General features: G+C 37.1%; 1 protein-coding gene and 1 pseudogene across 1 annotated transcript in view; one reads left to right on the top strand and one right to left on the bottom strand.

Annotated features, from left to right (window-relative positions):
- Nucleotides 1–22,650, top strand: part of MAP2K4 (mitogen-activated protein kinase kinase 4) — a 97,686-nt gene that overhangs the window by 19,886 nt on the left and 55,150 nt on the right. Inside the window, exons 4-5 of the mRNA XM_032279375.1 lie at nucleotides 1,967–2,058; nucleotides 12,591–12,765. Coding sequence (XP_032135266.1) covers nucleotides 1,967–2,058; nucleotides 12,591–12,765 — 267 coding nt within the window. The remainder of the gene's footprint in view (nucleotides 1–1,966; nucleotides 2,059–12,590; nucleotides 12,766–22,650) is intronic.
- On the bottom strand, nucleotides 7,960–8,035 carry LOC116553604 (annotated as a pseudogene).

Genomic DNA, 22,650 nt, shown 5'->3' with positions numbered 1-22,650 from the left:
ATGTGATTGTTACTTCATGAAGATTGAGATTTAGAGGTAGACACAGGTGTGTGTGTGTGTGTGTGTGTGTGTGTGTGTGTGTGTGTGTGTAACATAGTCACCTATATGCTATTAAAGGAAAAGAACCAGGTGCTAGGAGAGAAATACAGGCCTAATTTAGATAGAATGAGGGTAGTGAAAAGGTAGTCAATGAAGGTTTCTAAACCTGAGTGAGTTTTACTAGATTTGGGAGAGGGATTGATGAGTGTTCCAAGTGGAAGGAATAGCATGTATTGGACATTGCCAAAGTGGGAAATATTCAACTTGCCATGGAATGGAAGGAATGACAGTTTGCATGGAGGATGACTGAGTGGGAAATGTAAAATGGCTTTAAATTAAGGTGTAGAGATAGGTATGGAGAGATGGGCCATGTAATGTAGGGCCTTGCAGATAAAGAGCTGGATGACATCCAAAGTGCAGGGGGGAGCTATGGAAAGGTTATAAGCAGGTGAGTGATTTACAATCTCAACTGATTATTTACAGGCTATAGTAATTATTCTGGCTGCCATGTAGAGTATGTGTTGGAAGCAGGTAAGACTAGAATTAGGGAGACCTGATAAAGTTATGGTAATACAGCTGAAACATAGTGGTCACTTGTAATGGCTTTAATAATATTAAATTGATGACAGTAGAGGTAGAGAGACTGTGAAGAGATTTTGGAGATAAGTAATAAATATTGGTAATAATTTGAATGTAGGAGGTGACAAGGAGGAAGGTGTTCATAGTGACTTGTAGAATTCTGGCTTGAATTAATGGGTTTAGTTGCTATTACTGTGATGGAGGCAACTGGGTATGGAGCATCTGTAGATAGGGGTCATAAAAGGACAAGAGTTGGGTTTTAGATACGTTAAGTTTGAGATGTCACATATTTTATTAGAGATATCAAAACATATATATATAGTGTGTGTCTATATATGTATGTATATGTATTATATGTGTGTCTGTGCTCATGTGTATATGTTGCATAGTCTGGTGTTGAAAATAGGAGTCTAATGCCAGAGGTAAAGTTGTAGATTGGAGGTAAAAAGTTGAGAATTGCTGGCATATAGATGATAGGGTTGCCTAGGAAGAGGGTGAGAATGTATTTTGATGAGAAAATTTGGTCCAGGGCTAAGTCCTGAGGAAATCTAACATTTAGAGGTTGGATAGAAGAGGGGAGGGACAGGCAGAAATTAAAAGATGATTGAGAATTAGAAAACAAACTGGTAGTGTGTGATGTTACAGAAATCTAGCATTGTTTCAAATTGCAGGTGGGAAGGAATTATGGTTGGCTGTGTCTGATGTTCTGAGAATACTAGTAAAGCTACCTTGTTGGTAAAAACAATGTGTTTTTAGAGTATGTAAATATCCCGAGACACACTCTAAATGACTCTTAATTTCTTACATACTTGGAGAAGAGGTTTTAGCTGCCACTGGAAATTGGTGCCTAAACAGGGAAAGCATCTTACAAAAACATGTAACCTATAGGTTTAGGGCAGCTTTCTTTACCTTTTCTTGAAGAAGCACAGCCCAGAAAAACTACTCTAATGATAAACTTTGAGTACAGCTGACACACGATCAGGTCTTAGGAAACAGTCAATAGCAGCAGCATGATGCAAACATGATTGTTTGTCTTGTCCTCTTTAAAATTTCTCTTTTCCATGGTGATAAAACATTTCTTTGTGTTTTATAAATCAGTACTGCTTCAGAATACTGCAAACTTATGTAATTTGTCTAATGCATCCTGTTCACTAAATGTCAATATCAGAATTTGAAATTTTCTGTTTAGAATGTTTGAGCCGTTCTTCTGGACATTTCATTTTTCAGTTTTTCCTTTTGCTTCATCTTAGATCACAGCAAAAATACTCATTTGTTAGTAGTGCCAGGAAGCAGGCAGTTTCCATGGTAACTGACAGACCGAGTTTACTGTGGAAATTTCCGGAATTAACAGAGCTGCATTGCAGAAGGATGCATAAAGCAGTATTCATCTAGAGATCGTAACAGTACCGACACAGAAGAACAGTTGCAGTGGTGTGCAGGGTATGTGTTACCTTTATTTTCCTGTCTAAAGAAGATAGTCATATATATATAGATGTATCTATATATATATATGTATCTATATATATATATGTATCTATATATATATAGATATATCTATATATAGATACATCTATATATATATATATATATGCTGAGGAGAGAGCAAAACAGCTTGGGGCATTTTAGTATATGCTGGCTTGGTAGACTCAAAGTTGCTTAGGAAAAAATGATTTGGGAAAGAAGGTATGTTGGATAGCATTGGGAAGAAATCAAGATCAGATGATCGAGGTAGAAGAATGTTATAGTGAAATAAGAGGAGAAAACATACTTCAAACTAATTTAAATAATAAAAGGTTCTTAACGGCTAGTGGTTCTAGGCACAAGAAGATATTTATTTATTGAAGGAAAATATAGACATTGGAAAGTTTGGGGAATCAAGTTCTCATGTCCAAGAAGAAGAAATCTGTTAAGATAATTAGCTATTACTTGCGGAAAGATAGGTAGATATGAGAGATGCCCAAGGCATTAAACAAGGAGGTTTGCTGACATCTTAGTGTACTTACCTAAGTGATGAGAGAATCCTAGAAGGGTTTCTGCCCGTAATTCCACTCCCTGTTGATTGGTGGGGGATTTTCAAGAAAAATTCTGAAATGTGTCTTGAGATTAAATTCTGGGAACAAAACTACAGAATTTGGGCACATAATTGAAAGTGCTTATCGTATACATCATAATTATAAATTTAAAAGAGAAAAAGGATATAGAAAATATGATTTAGATTATTTAAATGATAGATGCAGTTTAGATTGCTAGATACCATTTAGGTATCATATATGTCATGTAGTCAGTAAACTATAGCTCATCAGCCAAATCCATCCTGTTTGCTTGTTTTTGTAAGTAAAGTTTTATTGGAACATAACCACACCCATCTGGCTGCATAGTTGCAACAGAGACTCATGGCCCAGAAAGCCTAACATATTTGCTATCTGGTTCTTTACAGAAAAAGTTTGTGACTCGTGATTTAGATGGTGTGCTGGATTTTTCAAGGCTGCTGTGAGATTACCACGAACTTAGTGGCTTAAAACAACAGAAATTTATTCTCTCACAGTTCTAGAGGCCAGAAATCTGAGATCAAGGTGTTGAGAGGGCCGTGCTTCTCCCTAAGGTTCTAGGGAGGATCCTTCTTTTCTTCCTGTTTCTGGTACTGCTGCTCTTCCTTGACTTGTGGCAGCATAACTGTAATCTCTACAGCCTTCTTCCTTGTGTGTGTCTTGTGTGTCTCTGTCTTCTCCTTTTCTTTGTTTGGTCTCTTATAAGGACAGTTATTTTATTTAGGGCCCACCTAATCCAGGATCTCTTTTTTGAGATATTTAATTTGATCTGTAAAGATAAGGTTACTTTCTGAGATTCTGGATGCACATTCTTTTTTGTGTGTGATGGGTGGTGTATAGTTCACCCTACTACAGATGGTATTGAAGAACTGAGTTAATGGCTTCTTAAGTCACATTGTATATTAAGGATAGCCAGTTCTTATTGTTTCCTTTGACCTGCTGGAGAAGATATTAAACTCACGTTTCAAAGGCAAGGTGATCAAAGCATAGTTGGAAATCATAGAAGACAGCCGCTGTGACACAAATATAAGCAGTAAAGGGAGTACTAGAAAATTCATAGGAAACTGACAAAGACCAGTGCCTGATGCTTTGTATTATTCTCTTCTTGTGTCTTCATATCTTTCTACCCTTAACTCCCACCTCCAAAAAACAACAAAGTGAATTTGAAATTTTAATGAAGAATAGTTGGCACAAAAACAAAAATGACAGTTTTGAGGGATGAGACTCATGGCTAAATTATGGCTCTGGGAAGTATATATATCATATATATATGATATATATATATGATATACTTATATATATGTATACATATATATATAATCTATATATATATATACATATATATATATGTATATGATTCAAAAGAAGTAGACTTAATAAGCAAGTGGAGGAGTGGCAGTGTAGAAAGTACACACCAATGTATAGACCCAGTGAACCTGAAACTTGACTTTTGTTGATAGGGTACAAAGTATTGGCCTAGGTAAGAGAGGTCTGTGACACTTTTATCATATGGGCATATTTGTAAACCATAATAATAGTAATAGATACCTATCTTTGCATTCTCCAGAAGTCTCATTTAGCATATTTGGGTATATTCTGAAATGTTTAAAAAGTGATGAATTTACATGGTGAAGAATCAAATAGCAGTAGGCAAGGGATTTCAATGTAGATGCTGGAGCTGGAGAGAAAACTCACCTAATATTGTCTATATCTCACGTGCACACTTTGAAATGAAGCTTCTGATACAGACATTATGGAGGTGATCATCAGAGGAATTAAACAGAAATGGTTAATCCAACTTAGGGTTCACTAAGAGTAAGTAAGCAGTACCAAACGAGCCTAATAAACCTTTTTGAAAGTGTTACTAGGACTGTGGATCAGGAGTTTGTCACAGACTAGGTGTATCTTAGAGATTTCAACATTCTTGAGTACAGAGGAGGAACATGAAGCCCAATCCAGTATTTTCAAGAAGCTTCGTAGAAGGACAAAACTGAAGTCTGCATTTTCTTTCTAATCAAATTCTGTTAGTCTGTGACCATGTATATCCTGAACGCCAAATTGAGACTTTGGGAGGCCATGGGAATGGAAGTTTTCTATTTTCTTCCTTTAACAAAACATTGAATTGAATTGTATGCTTAAGCCTAAATAGCTTCATAGAAAGATTCAAATTCCCTTGAATACAACTACAGTTAGACTTTAACTTTTAATTTTTCTGTTAATATCATGAGTATATGATAAAAATATCAAAAGGAAATAGAATGAAATCAGGTTTAAAGCATAGATTGGTATTAAATTATGCTGGTTGATCATAGTTCATATGTACAGGCTAAAAATTTAAGGAGTATAAGGTACTCATAAATACCCTAGATTTCAAGTCTTTATATGATGTAAATACATGTGTTCCTAAATGTGTCTATACATAAAATTTATTTCTATAAAATTGTTTTTCTTTTCTCATTGACATGTTTAGATAAATGTCTCAAAAACAATAAAAGTTTGAGAATGTTTAATAATTAGGTGTTCAAAACACAACTCACATAGTAATAGTATTAAGAATTTGCTAACAGATCACAAATGAAAAGTAGCTAAGACTCTTGGTTCTTAATTGCTTCAGGAACTAAATTTCTGACTTCATAAAAGCAATTTGAAGTTTGTAGTACAAAATGATATATGAGTAGCTGTGTCCTGCTAAAATATTTATTAAGAAACAAAGATGAAAATATGAAACATTAAAAATTAAGGTGACTTAACTCCCTATTGGATCTAATAATAGATACTAATAGTAACACAGCCAGATTAAGGAAAATTTTTACCCAAGGTTTGTTTTATAGCAGAGACTTCATCCCATCCCTTTTCATGCTCCTTTCTCTTCCTGCCCACACTGGTAACTACCAGAAAAAAACTGGGGAGGGATGGGAAGAGGGAGGAGAAATGGAGGCTGACGAATTTTATCTGGGAAGCGTGGTCATTATGAGTAAGGTGTTCTAGGTGGAAGTAGAGAAGGATTGTAGTAACAGTATAGTGCTGCCCAGCATAGACTTAGGATTGTATTTTTATATTGCTGTTGTCAGTTCAGAATACAGTATTAGAGACCAAGGCAATTTGAGAGAGGTGAATTTACCATGGAAGCAGTGAGCTCTAATTGATAATATACTAAGCCTTAGATATCTCAAATCTGCCTTTGAACAATAGGCATGTAGTGGGCAAATCCCTATCAGACAAGTAGAGTGCGGCCCAAGGATAATCTTCTCTCTTTTTCTTTCTCTCCTCTCAGCAGTTTTATTGAGGTATAATTGGCACAGAATAAACTGTACATATTTAAAATGTATATAGTTTGCTAGGTTTTGACATGTGTACATCTGTGATGCCATTACCATAGTCAAATTAACATATCCATCATTCCTAGAATTTCTTCCTTCTCATTGTAGTTTTTATGTTGAGGCATTTGATTTGGTTATTTTTTTTCTGTTTTCCACATCTATATTTAACATACTTTATCCATCCTTTGGCTCTTTAAAAATATGGAATACATGTTTCATTGTCTGTCTACTAATTCTAGTATTTCTGGGTCAGTTTCAATTGGTTGATGTTTTTCTCTTCATTACGGGTCATGTTTTTCTGCTTTTTTGTGTACTGTAGTAATTTTGGATTGCATGCCGGAGATTATGGTGTGATGGCCGATTTTGTATTTTCATAAATGTTTTTGAGTTTTGTTCTTACGTTACATGGAGGTACTTTGATTCTTTCAGGTCTTGCTTTTTAGCTTTGACAGATGTGATTACTCTAGAGCTAATTTTGCCTTACTAGTAAGGTAAAATCTTTCTAAGTACTTGATTGAATTCCCATTAGGAAGTTTTCCACTCCAGTGAATAAGAATAGGAGCTGCCTTGTATGAGCCTGGATATCATTCCCTCTTAATCCATTTAGGTGGCTCCTTCTTCAGGGTTGTGTAGGTTCCTCATAAGCATGCACTGATCAGGGAGGGCCCTCTGCATATCTGTGGGGTTCTCTTTCTGTGTAGCTGTCTCTTATCCTGCACTCTGGCTTGTGAACTCTGGCTGCCTTGGTCTCCCCAGATTCCCAGATCCTTGTTCTCAACATCCAGGGTCTGCCTGGATCGCCCTCCATGTATCACAGTTGGTGAACTCTTCAAGCCCTACAGTTGTAGGGCTCACCTTACATATTTCCCATTTTTCAGGGTCTGCTGCCTGTTGTTTCCGGAGGATTTCCAATGTCTTCCAGATTGCCTCATACGTTCTTTTTTTTCCATTGTTTTAGGTATAAGGGTAAGTCTGTCTCCTGACACTTCACAGTAGGACAAGTGGAGGTGCCACATGTGAGATGGGAACAGGAATTGTGGAACTAGGGAATAATATCTTGATGACATTGAGAAAGAGCATCTCCAAATAAGATATTTTGCAAGATTCAAAATAGTTTTTTTTACAATAGTGACTGACATTCTTAATACAGTGAAAGAAGTCATGCCATTTATAAAAATGGATTGGAAAATCTCGAGGAGAGAAGAGATTGGATGGATAGGCAACAAGATTATAGAAAAGGGTGACAGATGAGGAAAAGACATAGCTAGGGACCTGAAAACGCAGTGGTAGAGTAAAATCCCTTTTGCATGCAGTTGTGAATATAAATGATACTGCATGACAGCAAAAGACAAGAATCTGAAGGCAGTTACTGATTTGACAGCATACAAATTACTGAATTTTTTCTAACAAGATAAATCTGGTATCAAAATATAATTTATGTACATTGTACTTTTAATAAGGCCTGTATTATATGAATTCATGCCCCATGTTAACTATCTATAATCTTGAATGTTTTGCAAAATTTGGGACCATTCATGTTTCACTTATTTTGAATGTCTGTAACATCTGTGGCAGTTTTTCTGGGTGTGTGTGTGTTTTCTCTAGAATATGGAACTGTTGGGTCTCTGGGAACCAAGAATTATTAGATGTGGAATAGTAAGGCTCTGAAATCAGGGATACCAGAGTTAAGGATGTGTGTGTGTGTGTGTGTGTGTGTGTGTGTGTGTGTGTGTGTATTTTTGTGTGTGTATGTTAACAATCAAATTGCATTGCTTTATTCATGTGGTGTTTTTTGCAGGGTACTGTGATATGGACTAGAAAACTTGGAATGATTTCATGAAGAAACCTTGGAGTGACACATGAAGGATGATAGGAAAGTCATTCTGAGGCAGGATGCTTGGCGAATTGTTTTCAACCAGGGTATCAAGCTTCAGGAGTGAGTTCAGGTTAAAATTCACAGAGGAACGGGAACATCTTAGATGCTCTTCACATTCAGAGAAACTTCTCTAGTAATAAACTATAGAAATGATCCCCTGAAAGTATAGTCTTAGAGTTAAGGATTCTGTTTAAGGAAATACTTTTGGCCTGTTGTCTGGAACTGCTCTGTGAATTTGAAGACAGCATCATTGGTCCCCAGCCACTAAATGCTAATTGCACTTCCCAGTGATTGTCATAACCAAACTGCTGCTGCTGATGGAGGTGTCCGGGCATTACCTCCTTTGAGAATTAGTGGGAAATAAAATAATGCTAGGCTGTATTAATTAAAAGTAAGTTTGTTTGCATCTAAACAACAGCAAGGATAGGAACAAATAGTAGCTTAAACCAGATAATTTATTTCCCTTTTCCATAGATAAGTCTGGAGATAGGAAGACTAGGGTTGGTGTAATGGCTTAATCGTTTTTGGATTTAATGTTACTTTCTGCTCCATCATTCTCAAGACATTACTTCAATTCTGCAGGGCATTGCGGATGACTGGAGCTCTAGTCATCATCTACATTCCAGGCAACAAGAAGGAGATTGGAGGAAAAGAAAGTCTTTTTTTTCAAGTGAGTTAGCTCTTTTTTTATATTAAAATTTTTTTTTTTTTTTTTTTTTTTTTTGAGACAGAGTCTCACTCTTGTCACCCAGGCTGGAGTGCAATGGTACGATCTCTGCTCATTGCAACCTCCACTTCCCAGGTTCAAGCAGTTCTCCTGCCTCAGCCTCCTGAGTAGTTGGGATTACAGGCACATGCCACTGCGCCAAGCTAATTTTTGTATTTTTAGTAGAGACGAGGTTTCAACATCTTGGCCAGGCTGGTCTTGAACCCCTGACCTTGTGACCCACCGCCTCGGCCTCCCAAAGTGCTGGGATTACAGGCATGAGCCACTGCGCCCAGCGAGTTAGCTCTTTTTAATAGAAAATAGAACCTGTGTTTCTGTTTTCCACCTCTAACTGCAAGGAATGTTGGTAACTTAGATTGGGCTGCAAAATACCACACACTAGGTAGCTTAAACAACATAATTTATTTCCCACAATTCCAGAGGCTAGAGAGTCCAAGATTAAGGTGCTGACAAGGTAGGTTTTAACCTGAGGCTTCCTCCCTTGGTTTACAGGTGGCCATCTCTCACTGTGAGCTCAAATGATGTCTTGTGCATATAAGAAGAGAGTGAGCCCTGTAGTCTCTCTTCTTATAAGGATACTAGTCCCATTGGATTAGAGCCCCACCCTTCATTAACCTTCACTGAACCTTTGTTATCTTCTTATAGGCCCTGTCTTCAGTACAGTCACATTTGGGGTTAGGGCCTTAACATGTGGATTTTGAGAGGGAACACAGTTCAGTTTATAGAAGTTGGGAAATGTAGCCTTTTAGGTGGGTGTATTGCTGCCTCAAATAAAAGAGGATTCTGTTAGGGAGAATGAAGAGGAGATTGGTTGTTGGGTAACAGCTGATAGTTACTGCCACAGTGGCTGTTGGCTGAGTTTCCCAGGTTGGTAATGAGGACCTTGGGGTTAGAACCTTATGGAGTGTTCACTGGAGGCAGGTAAGGGTGATCTGTATAAATTAATGCACAGAAAATTAGGAAGGGAAAGATGAGGGGTATTTAGGAATTATTATTTTTTGGGTTACGTAGGTATATATGTTTATGGAGTACATGAGATGTTTTGCTATAGGCATGCAATGCATAATAATCACATTGTGGGAAATTGGGTATCCATCCCCTCAAGCACTTATCCTTTGTGGTATGAACAATGCAATTATATTAGGAGTTATTTTTGATAAAATATAATCCCCATTCTCAAGAAAGTGATATCCGAAGGAAAAGTCAGGGAACTTTTTTTTTTTCTTTAAGAGTATAATTGCAGGCAAATATATATCAACAAATAAGGGCAACTTTGCATCTTTATTGGTTTTTATTTTTCACCAGTCTTCTCATTGGGTGTGTTTTCTACTGTTTATGTTCTTTCTTTCCTAGGCCTCTTACGTAGTTTAGGACAGAAATTGATTGACTACAGAGTTTAATGGTAAGGTTCTGGTCCAGTTCATGGATCTAGTCAGTCCAGCGCTGTATCTGTGTGTAGTCCTTCTGTGGAAGTACTGACTTCTGTGGTTGTAGCAACTATTAAAGCAATTGCTGTGAAATGGACTCAGTTTTACTGGAAAGACTGCTGGCCCAGTATAAAGATGACTGTATGAACATGCCTTGGTGATGCTGTAACTGTGGCATGTTCTTCTGTGGTTTTTACAGCACCTTTTCTTTCTAAATGAGAAACTTGGAACTCTGGGTAGGAATCACATTCTGCTCTTTTAACAGTTTTACTGAGATATAATTCACGTATTCTGCAATTTACACATTTAAAGTGTATAGTTCAGTTGCTTTTAGTATATTTACAGAATTTTGCATCTGACACCTTATTCAATTTTTGGATATTAGCCCAAATAGATACCCTGTATCACTTAGCTTTCAACCTATTCATTTTTAAAAAGTAAAAAAGGACTTTATCCAGAAACTATACAAAAAGCTATAGTGAGCTAAGCTATTAGTAGAGATATTCCATAATACTAAAATTTGATCTTTAAAGTAATAGAGATGATATTGTAACTATTTTCATTCTGTAATTTCTATATAGTAATGAAATATCTTTCATTTCAGTACTCAAGCATGCTAGCAATAAGTATTATATAGCAATGTAGTCGTGAGAGTCATATTATCTCATGTTTACCATATTCACTTGGTGAGAAGCAAGTCACAGGTCCCATTCACACTCAGAGAAAAGTGCTTACACAAAATATGAACTCTAAGAAGATGGGGATCATAAGGACTTCCTGGAGCCTGTGTGCCACAGCCCTTAAATTAGTGAACACTTCAAAGTTTTGCTTTTGATTTATAAGTAACTTTAACTTTTTTTTTCAGCTTCCCTCAGTGGTAGGTTGGTACTGTATGTTTCACCAGTGATTAAACTGTGCCATTGAGGTGGTATTTACTTGCCAAAGATTATAGAACAATAACCATTATACATGGAACTTTTCTTCATGTTAGATTTTTTTTCAGGCTTACTCTGTCTACTTCATGAAAATGATGACCAAGAAAAGCTTTCTATTTTTGCCTAGATCTGATTTCCGATTTCCATCTGAAAAGATCAGTTCTGGCTTCATCCTCACCTAAATGGTCACTTATGCCACTGATTTCTGGGCTTCTTGTGACTCTGGGTGCTAGAGTATCGAATAATGTGGGTGAAAGGATTTTGCACTGAAAAGCACTTGTATGAATGAAAGCTGGAGTTATGACCTAGTATGATTTGAAAGTCTGCTGTTTGTAACACTGATTTAGTAAATTGTTATTTAGACCGAAAGTATGAATCTTTGAAGTCTAACTTTGGACCTTAATATTAGTACCTATGATTATTCTCTGTGTGGGGGTGGATTTTAAAGTGCTAAGTTTTCTGGGAACCTTAAAAGTTGCTACAGAAAACCATTCTACTAATTGGAGAAAACATTCCTGAATTTTGGAATAAGAAAAATAAATGACCAAGCACATAACTTTCCTTGTTTGTATCATGGGATCAGAATTTAAAAGAGATACTGATCATTTAGTATGAAACTGAAAAATATAGTTAATATTTAATGAATTTTTTTTCATTAAGTGTATGGTTGATAGAGTTTGTTCCTACACATTTGGGTTTGGTGTGTGTGAGATTGAGAGAGAGCAAGAGTGAGAAACAGATTGATTTTACATTTTTCATTGGATTTACTATTTTACAAAGCATGGTTAGAAGCTAATACTTTGATCTCCAGGTTGAGATTTTGGAGATGATTTTTTATTTAATGGAAATATGTAATGAGTGAACTCTTTTGTCTGCGAGCCACTCATTTTTCATCCCATTGCTTTATTGAACAAGGGCTGAAAATTTTAATTTTGAATAGCACATGGCAGTTTTCCTCTTAGAGCCAGCTGGCTATTCAGTTAACTGTTCCCCCACCTCAGCATGGTATAAAGAACAGACAGTATACTAAGGCACTATCCAAACGTTATTGGAATCATCTGGGGTTCTTTAAAAATACTGTTTTCAGACTTCTGTCCCTGGATAATTCAGATTTAATTGTTATGGGATGATACCTGGCATTGAGATGTTTAAAACCTCCCCCAGGTGATTGTAAGGTCCAGCAAACTTTGGGAATAGTTGTAGTAACTGAAGATTGAGGCACTGGAATAATGAATGTTGGGTAAGATACAATAAGAGCTTTTTTGCAGGGAGGTTTGCAGCTCTTGGGATTCTCACTTGATAATGCTGTTTGACCAAGTTTAAATAAGATCTTATATTTAAAAATAAAAACTGATCTGCAGAATTAGTTTAACCAATAAATGCGAATTTTTAAAAATCTTCTTGGGAATTTGTTTTTATGAATCCATTGAAGGTCTATCTGTTGACTCCCTAAGTCTAGATCATTCTCAATCTAGTGTGTAAAAAACCAGGATGACACAAACGAAAAACTTCAAAAACCTGGAGGTCAGACTATTTTAGTAATTTACAAGACATTTTTCCCACACATTAATCAGTACTAAAAGAAAAAAGTTAAAACCTATTTAAAATGTGGAAAAATTGCTTCCCAATATTTTAACAGAGAGAGACTGAGAACACACAGCATTGAGTCATCAGGAAAACTGAAGATCTCCCCTGAACAACACTGGGATTTCACTGCAGAGGACTTGAAAGACCTTGGAGAAATTGGACGAGGAGCTTATGGTTCTGTCAACAAAATGGTCCACAAACCAAGTGGGCAAATAATGGCAGTTAAAGTAGGTGATGCCATGATTATTTTTGGTACTTTAATCCATTAGGTGAAATTTCATGGTGCAGTAATACCACTATTGTTCTGTTCCTACTTTTGTGGTAAATGTGGGTGTTTAAAAAATTGTTTCTCCAACTCCTTTGAGGGTGTTTTGTGGAGAGGTTGTCTTATTGGTGGCACATTATCTCTTTGGAAACATGAGTGTATGAAGTGTGCATGTTTATTGCATTTTTGGCATGATGCATTAACATGTTTTAAACTTCAGGCCCTTCTACTACCAAGGTGAGTTCAGGCTGGGCGGCTGCATCCCTGGGAGCAGGGCAGTGCTGCACTGAGCCAGGCGGGAGCTGGAAGAAGAGGCAGCACACTGGGTTGGGCAAGGTGCGGGGCTAGGGCTAACAGCAGTCTTACTGAAGGTTTCTCGGAAACCACGCACATGCTGTTGCCACTAACCTCAACCTTACTCGGTCCTGACCGGCTCGGCTTCTGTTTGTTTATTTCGTCTCTACTCAGTACTGCCCTGTTCCCTGGCTTTAAAGTTGTACTGAAATGCATACCTTGTGATAATGTTGTCACATTTTGTCCTTATTGTGAGTGTCATGCCACTTAATATATTCATTAAAAAAAATTGCCAGAAATGGAGATTTGATCCATAGATAATATCTGGCAAGCTTACGCTGGTACCTGTTATGAACTGGTGGTTTCCGTCTGATTCTTAGTGGTTTCATGTAATTGTAATTTATTCATTTGTTTGTTTAGATGTTTAATAAATCTTTGTTGTGTGTAAGCTATTTCAGGAAAATCAGCAAAAGGGGGAACAGCTTATAAAAACAAAGGAAAAAAAAGCTAGCTATGGCCACACCCTCACTGAGCTTAAAATTCCTATGGGAACAAATAATGTTTCAGTTTATAGGAACTGAGAATGGGTTTACATATAGTTTAAGCTAACCATCTTCCTATTAGTGTCCTGTTTTGAGAGTTTGTCAGAGTAGCTTGATGAGAGTCCTTAGTTTTTTCTTGACGTTTGAGAATGAATTTCTATCATATTAAAATAAAGTACTATCTGTATAGAAGTTTGTTGTGAGCCAAACTTACTGTAACTATTTTAGTCTCCTTCATTGTTGAGCTTTTCTTTTTGCTGGGTCATATGAAAGTAATGTTGAATTAGTGGTGGGAAAAGCTTTATGATTCTCTCTATGGGTTCTTAACATTGTTTTTGGTTGTATTTTTTAATGCGGTGAGAACTGTAGACTTTTCATAGGCAGATGTATATATACACAACATTTTACATATAAACCATAGACCTCTAAAGACACGCAGGTTAAGAACTCTTCATTATGTGTTAACATAAAATGTTCTCTTGGAATGTGAAATGATTTCTGTATTCCTATTTTGTGCCATTGCAGTGTAAGTGGAAAGAGTCATTTATTTAGACCCCTGGATTAGTGTCGTATTGTCTTTATGTGCTATCTGTGTGTGACATCCAGTTTTAGTTGGCTAGATCTTAAGGGAAAGGTTTCCTCTATAGTTAAAGTTGTAAACTTTTCTTTCAGTTATTAGGGAAAGTAGTTTTAAAAAATTATTTCCTGCTTTTTTCTGTTTGTGTTATATGTGCTTCAACTTTGTTGATGAACATTATAAACTGTTTTAGTAATATGGATTGATTTTAGCCATTGTTAAAAAGGTCATTAAGGTAAAGAAGGTACTTCATTTTGACATTTAAAAGTTTTTCCCAGTGATTAATTTGATAACATTTTGAGTTGTGTAATACTCAAGTTTTGAAGGAATTCAAGAATGAAAATAGGAAATTGTTGTCCACCATTCATAATTTGACCTTATCAATAGCTACAGCTCCAGTTGGGATGCTATTAAAAATCCCAACTGTACTTGAAGAACTTTCAGGGCAGTCATGAGACCTCCAAACTGGTTGCTGTAACATCTGTACCTACCACATGGTACTATCTATCTTTGTTTACCATCTTGAATTCTTGAACAAGCATAGCAGTTGGGGATGGGAGAAGATGGCAGTACAACACATCAATGAACGTATAGCTGAGGAATACCTTTGGATTCCATGACTTTATTAATACTGGAAGTAAAGGTGTTTTTGCATTAATATGCATTCACATTTGACACCAATTGGTGACTGATGTATGCCATCTCTGAATTAAAAAAATGTATTTCTTGTTGGTTTCTTCAAAGAAGCATAGTCCTTGATCACACTTGAGAGAGTTTGTTCATTCCTTACCTAGGTACATTGATCGGATTGACAGGCACAGATATACAGAATCAGTGTATGATTACAGAGAAGTTTGATTTGAGAGTTTGTAGTTAAAGGAACCATGAGACAGTGGTTCACATGGCTGAAGGCTTTCCATTGCTGTTGGTGAAATGAGAAACACAGTTGAAGCAGTACTGTGCCAGCATCTTAATATGCATTTTGGGAATAAAGAAGGATTGCTTTATTAGATCTAGAAATAATCCTTAAGATTGATTTGCAATAATTATAGAAAAGCAAACTGTGGTATTAGCTTGATTTTTTTTCTTTGCATTATTCCTCATTTTTAGTTTTGAAGAAGTCCTTCCCCAAATTTATTTTGTCACATATAAGAAGTATTTGAAAAAGGTGACTTTTTAGTAACCAGAAATAATTAACCACAAAAACTTAATCTAAAAATCAGTTATAGTATAATCAGATTTAGTGAGGTTACATTGTAAGAGTTATACTTAAAACAATTTTTTAATCCTTGGTTAGAGGACAGTCTCCCAAGCTGTCAGTGAGTTTCTGTGTTGAGACCTAAGATGAGAACATTTTTTACCCTTTAGTTTTAATTGCAATCCATGCCTGAGGAATGGGTCTTGGTCTCCTGTGAGTGAGAGTAATTTTGTATACTTGTGCCTGAATGACTAGTCTGAGGGCTGCCTAGGGCAAAGCCATTGTTGCCTCTGGGGTTTCTTAAAGCTCAGGGAGGACAACCTTCAATATTTACTGGGTCTTTACTTTTGACTGTGATCAATATCCTTTACAAATAACATTTATTTAGTGTCCTATTTTGCACGGTGGTGAGGTAACCACTGAATGAAAACATTAGACGTGAATAGTCATCATCCTCTACGTAAAGTAGGTGTCTGCTCAGCTCTCTGGCAGGGTTAAATGTAGTGGGGTAAAGCCCAGAGTTCAGAGCAAATGTTTGAAGATGCAATTAGGATTAGGTTTCTGAGCTAGGGTTAGAGAAATTCAGATCTGGGAGAAACACCCAGCATCATTGATCAGAATCACAATGATACCACAGAAAATTTAGGGACACAGGAGAAAAGAAAAAGAATAAATGAAATGTCACAGCTTAGAGCATGGACTGACAAGCTCAGATGGCTGACAGAGGGAAGAATGACTGTCTGTAAGTCTCCAATACTTGGCAGTATGTTCTCCACCTGACCCTGCGTGCAGTATAAAAAATCTTGCACGCCTAGAGTACCAGCTTCCCTGCTGTTTTCTATCAGACTCATGTCCAGATTGACTTCTTGAAGGTATGCATGCCCTTTTCATGTTTGTATAGTATGTGTGAGAAACCAAAGAATTATGGAAAATTAAGAGTGAAAATGAGAGGGAATATAAGGGAATGAAGTTCCTGTCACTAAATTGTTGTATGAAGGGTTAATGCTATAATAAAGCTGTCATCTCATAGAAGAACTGAATAATATTGTGCAGGTAGGTGGGAATAAGAAGGTGTCATGCCAAATTTGTCATTGTTGATCATTACGATGACTTTTCAGTCTTCTGCTTGAGAAATTATCTGGGTTAATTAGGAAAAACAGATCTGTTGTTTGAGGGTAGGTGCATAGGCCAGACTGAGTTAGCAATGTGACCTGGTATGCAAGAATTTCAAGTGTTTTCTTTCTGTTGGTGATCTGCCTAACTTGTCTTGTTCTTTAAACCTCATTTCTACTCTTTCAGCACAACTATTTTATTGATTTGAATCTTGATGATCCTGCCCTGTTAACCTGATTGTGATCCCTGCATTCATGCCTCTCCTTGATATTTGGATTTTGACTTTAGTGTCCTTGCCCTGGAATTGAGACACAGCCTAATCCTGATGCTTTATAGGAAGGAACAGAGCCCTCTGCTGACAGTATCAGCAGCCCACAGCTCAGCTGTTCGCTGAGCAGAATGAAACTTTAATCTGCTGGTTGGGTAGGCCTCGCTGGTGTAAGATAGTATGCCAAGTATGGGAAGTCAGGTATCAGAAAAGTATGGCTTGGCTTGTTTTCCTGCCACTGGAGAGACCATGCCACTTCTGTCAAAATTTCGATTACCGAATGATTTCAGTGAAGATTATGATGATAAATAATGATTTGAGGAGGTTCATTTTAGCGTTTAAACATTGGTTATGCATGTTCTGAAAGCACTAGAATGATACTGGGATGGCCTAAAATTGGAAAAGTTCCTTTTTGATGGCATAGAGTGCTTTGTTAGGCCATTTTATTGACTTCCAGCAGGCCAAAGTGATCATATTTGATTATCCAGATCACCTGTGGGATGCAGATGTCAAGGCTCTTTTGTTTAGAATTGAGACTACAGTCTAATATACACTGTTGTTTGGTTAGATTATGTGACTTAATTAAGGCATCTGTGATTGATGGAGCCATGTTCTTTTGTGCTTCCTAATGTTACTTGAAAGCTGTGATGTTCATATGAAAAGTGTAAGCAGAGCATTTCCAGGAGTGGGCACTTTCCAGGGATGTGGCAGGGCTGTCCTCTAGTCAGCCTTGATTTTGAACTCAGGTACCTTATGTGGATGGGGTTGGAACTCCCAGTATTCATGTGTGTTTGTTTTGCAGTCACTCCAAGTTAGTGTTTTTCAGACTGTGAGTTTGTTCCACTAACAGAATTGTATGTGAAACCCAAGAAATAACCAAAATTGGCATTGTTTGGGGTTATATGAGGGTGGGAAGTAGAGACTGCCTACAGCCGTGTTGGAAGTCCTTGGCACACTAGATTTGAGGAAGTAATAGGGGTACACAATTAAGACAGTTTGGAAATGGTTGCTCTAGGTGAATTTTAGTCAAGCATTATGTATCTTTTAACATTCTAGAGATCTGGTTTCTGAAACCTTCTACCGTCACTTGGTTAACCTAAATGAATTTTGACTTTGGACTAAATCCCAGCTTACATAGTTACTTGGGGAAAAATCTGTTTTTTTTTTTTTTTTTTTTTTAAGACACAGTTTCACTCCGTCACCCAGGCTGGAGTGCAGTGGCACTGTCTCAGCTCGCTATACTGTCTCAGCTCACTGCAACCTCTGCTTCTTGGATTCAAGTGATTCTCCTGCCTCAGCCTCCCAAGTGGCTGGGACTAAAGGCACGCATCACCACGCCCGGCTAAATTTTGTGTTATAAGTAGAGGCAGGGTTTCGCTATCTTGGCTAGGCTGGTCTTGAACTCCTAACCTCAGGTTATCTGCCCGCCTCAGCCTCCCAAAGTGCTGGGAACAAATGTGAACCACCATGCCTAACCAAAAACCTGTCTTACCACACTTCGCTCTGCATGGTTGTCATTTGAACCAGTATTGGATATATTTCGTGCATATTTTCTATCATTCTTTGTCATTTTATGGCCGTGCCTCTGAAATTTGTTGTTATATCAGATTTTTACTGTTATCTCACTTTATGTCATAAGTACTGAAGTGATGATCTGTCATTTATGGTCTTCAGACCCTTAAAATTTTCAGTGCTAAGATTGACATTGTTTCTTTAAATGTGGATGATGTAATTAGTAAAGAGGAAGAAGATGATACCACTTGTACCGAGGCATGTCAAATTTGTTCCATTAACTTTGTCCTCAGGGCAGCGCTTCCCATGACATAATGTAACATGTGCTTTTGGAACCGATCTCCCAAGTGCTCTGATAAGGCATAGCAGAAGGTAATGTAAAAGGAATTAAGTGGATCTCAGTATCCCCAGTGAGAAGAATGGGATATTACTATTAATTAATTAATTAATTAATGAGGCTAAGATACAACTGGGAGTTTAAGTTGATTTTAAAAGACTTGGATGATTTTTGCAATTATTAATTAGCATTCTTCTTCCACATTCCAGGAATGTAGCAGAACTGTGGAAAACCATATGTGCTTTCATAATTTAAAACAATTGACTTAACAAACACTTATTTTTTCACAGGAAAGCAAGATTTACATCTGTGATCAGCATTCCAGATAACTTGCTTGCTTCTTTTACTTGTTTGTTTTGGTTAATGTCGCCATCTGCTTTGACCTTATTAATGATGGCTTTCTGAGATATCATGGCCATTTGTGTGTGTGATGATCTTTTTAGAAGACTCTAGCTGATAAGGAGGAACTCATACTGCAAACTAGGAAAATAAGATTACCCATGATTTCCTGCAGCCCAGAGGAAGGTGATAGGATATTGATGTGCTGCTGTGGTTTCTAGGATTTTCCAACTTTGTATTACAACTGAATTCTGGACATTTCTGCTGGGAAAGCAGCATATTTGTAGGGATCAGAATAGTGGGGATTCTGTAGGACTGTGATCCTTGCTCTCCTATCCTCTACATCACTGACTTCAGTTGATCTGGTGTCAATCATTGACTAGCAGTGGACTCCCTTTCACATTTTATTCGTATACAGTAGCCTTAAGAGGGCTCTTTAGCAAGGATTGCTTAATGAACAAGGAAGGGTATGTTGATGGCATAGCAGTATTGATGTTTGTAGATCACAGAAACTGGATACATTTTCAAAATATGATTATAACTGTATTAATTAAGATCATCTTTGTTCTTTTCATCTTTTGATTTTTAATGCTGAACCTCTGCTATATCAGTCTTCATTTTCTGTGGAGAAGAGGTCCCATGTGCTGTGTTTGCTCATATACTAGTTCTAGGATTTCTGCATGGATGATAAAATGTTTACTAATGTTTACCTGGTACAAAAGGTAGGCAGCTGTCATAATAGGGAGCTTTCCATTTGGGTCTTGTCTTGGGTGTCATGCTTTTAGCCATCATATTAATTTGACAGGACAATTGGCAATTACTTGAAATATGGAATACAGATTCTTTGGTAACCTTAGATGACAGTAGGTGCTTATGTAGCAGAATGAGCCCTCTGCACTAAAGTATGGCCTTTAGCTAACTTAGTTATAGCAGATTCCACATAGACTGCTGAAGAGTAAATACCTTCTGGTATTCTGATTTTGGTTGCTGGTCAAAAATGATGCTTTGCCTTGCTAATGGCCAGATTACCAGTAGCTTGTGTTATTTTATCTTGTGTCAATCTGTTTTAATTGGTGTCTGGAATAATCTCCATAGCCTTATACTGATTTTCTTTAATGATGATTGAATTCATCACCTTGCTGAGTTTCATTGTGTCTGCGCTGTATTTTCTGATCCAGGAACTCACCTGTATTTTACTTTAGAATACTCACGTCTACCTATTCCTAACTTCTCTAAGTAACTACATGTGTACCTGTGTGGCAGGGAGCTTTGTCTCCTGTTGTGCTCTTACTGTCTTTTTATACTGCCCTCTGGACCACCTCAGCTGAGCCATACAATCACCTGACAAGAATTTGTCATGTGAGAATTTAGAGATCCGTCAGGATAGATGATCATGCCCTTTCACATCAGTTTTCCCATTTCTTAGGCTCCTCACGTCTCATTCCTTCATGTATTGTCTCCATTTCAAAACAAAACAAAAATAGCATCAGTTAGAATTGATAGCCATTTTGTAAATTTATTTGATTGTATTGCTGCTTTTAAGTGTGTCTATGGCACCGCTGCTTTCTAAAGTTGTTTTCTGGACTCCTGAGTTCTTGATTCCTTACGTTTGCTGATGACTCATATCCTTTTTGCCTAGAATGTTCAGATCCTAGGAACTGACACCTGTAATGGCCTCTCTGGAACTTCTGTTTTAATGAAGTGCATATATGACTTGTCGTCCAATAATGACCTATTTTCCCTTTCTCCAAGCAGGAATTGGATCAGGTAATCCAGAGTGCCTCTTACACGCATTGTTTAAGAGACAGCATTTGTTTTCTTTCTGACAACTTTCTTTCTATAGCTTGACTTGATAGGAAGAAAAACTGGGTTGATCTGGGGAAATCAGTAGTTGTCGCATCAGGACACAGGCAGTTACAGAACGGTCATTTCAAAGCAAGCCCTTGTGCTTTGAGATATTTTTAAGCACCCTAACATGGAGCTGTTAGGGTTAACTCTGAATCCAGGTGACTGCCAAGGACCACTATCAGAATCAGCCAGGTATTTATTGTTAGGGTTAACTCTGAATCCAGGTGACTGCCAAGGACCACTATCAGAATCAGCCAGGTATTTATTGAGCACCTAGGCACAATGCTATTTGGTGACCTGCTTCTTAGGACTTAAAATGTGAGCCTTTATTTTGCTTCCTCTACAATTCCACCCTTAGCCATTACGTTGTCAGCCTGCCTGCCTTCCTCTACCACATTTGAGTCTTCCTAACCTTACCCCCGTAATAGTGATCATTTCATCATCATGCTCTTTTCCACTACCCCTTCTCCCTCTCTCTTCCCACCCCTGAAAACAAATTTAGAAAAGGAAAGGAAACAAACAAACAAAAAGTTACCATTATGATGCGATTAAGGCATAATATCTCAGCAAGAAGGGGTAAATTAGTTTTCCTTGAAGGTATATGCTTCCTGTTTCTATCCATCCTCTTGCTTGCTTCTTTTTCTTTGCTCTTCCACTCCAGTTCTTAAGTGAATTTAGTTTTATTAGTTCCTCTAATCCCTTTTCATTATAACAATGTGCCATAATCTGCTTGAAAGTTTTTCATACTTACCGATGTTTTATTGCTAGTCATTCATCCCTGATGAACAAATTGTATGTGAGAGACGGATTTGATAGGGTTTGGATACAAGGCTGGAGAATTGTGTCACTGTGAAAAGAGGGCCCCGCTAGAGATCTCAGTGTAAAATTAGAGGACATCTAGAACAACACCACATTTACATAGTTCTTCAGTATTGGTAAAAGGGTTATTTATACTTAAAATTCAAGCTGTCAAAAATGGAGGCATTGCACATGAGGCTAAATATTATTCAGGGTTTTTATCAATTGATGTTATAAGCTGTCAACATTTAAATCTACCAATGACTTCTGATACTGTGTTGTACAAAAAGAAGGAAAACACCCTTTCAACAACTTGGGATTTGAGCCATTTTTGTATGATTGGGGCTGTTCACTAAGTGAATGTTGTTGTGTTTTGTGATGAGGTGGAGCAGAGGGCAAGGGATTTGTAACTGAAAATTTTTAGCTTGTCCTATGAGACTTGTTAACTTTCTATTACTTCAGACTAATCCATACAGAACTCCCAACAACTCAACTTGTGGCTGATCCAACCAATGGCATGAGGTGGACTGATAGTTCTAGAAAAATTATACTCTTTGGATTTTTTAATTGGACAGGAACCGTGTATTATATTAATAGTCTTAAAGCCAGAGAACTGAGAATGTAATCTTTTTCCCCTGTGTCTCTAAGTGACTCTTAATTGGAGTGAGGTTGGCATTTCTGACCTGTATCTACCTGCTGTTTTCTATTGGGTTTATACTCAACCTTGAATACAGATTTGGACACCAATTAAAAAAAAATTAGCTTCAAGTTTATAAATTTCTTCACTATAGAAAGCTACTTTTACATGTAGAGTAGTAATTTTTTTGTTTTGTTTTAAATGTTAATTTTTAAATTTTTTCTTTCTGTTATATTTCAATTGAATTTTTGATTTTAAATTTAAAATTTTTTCTTTGTTATATTTCAAATAAAGTGAAACTTGAAATGATCTGAAAATACTTTTTTTTTTTTTTTTTTTTTGAGACGGAGTTTCGCTCTTGTTACCCAGGCTGGAGTGCAATGG

This window comes from Sapajus apella, unplaced genomic scaffold, assembly GCF_009761245.1.
Source record: "Sapajus apella isolate SASKATOON/1434 unplaced genomic scaffold, GSC_monkey_1.0 scaffold12, whole genome shotgun sequence".
NCBI lineage: Eukaryota > Metazoa > Chordata > Mammalia > Primates > Cebidae > Sapajus > Sapajus apella.
Note: the sequence above shows the minus strand (reverse complement) of the source record. Positions and strands in the feature narration are given on the sequence as shown.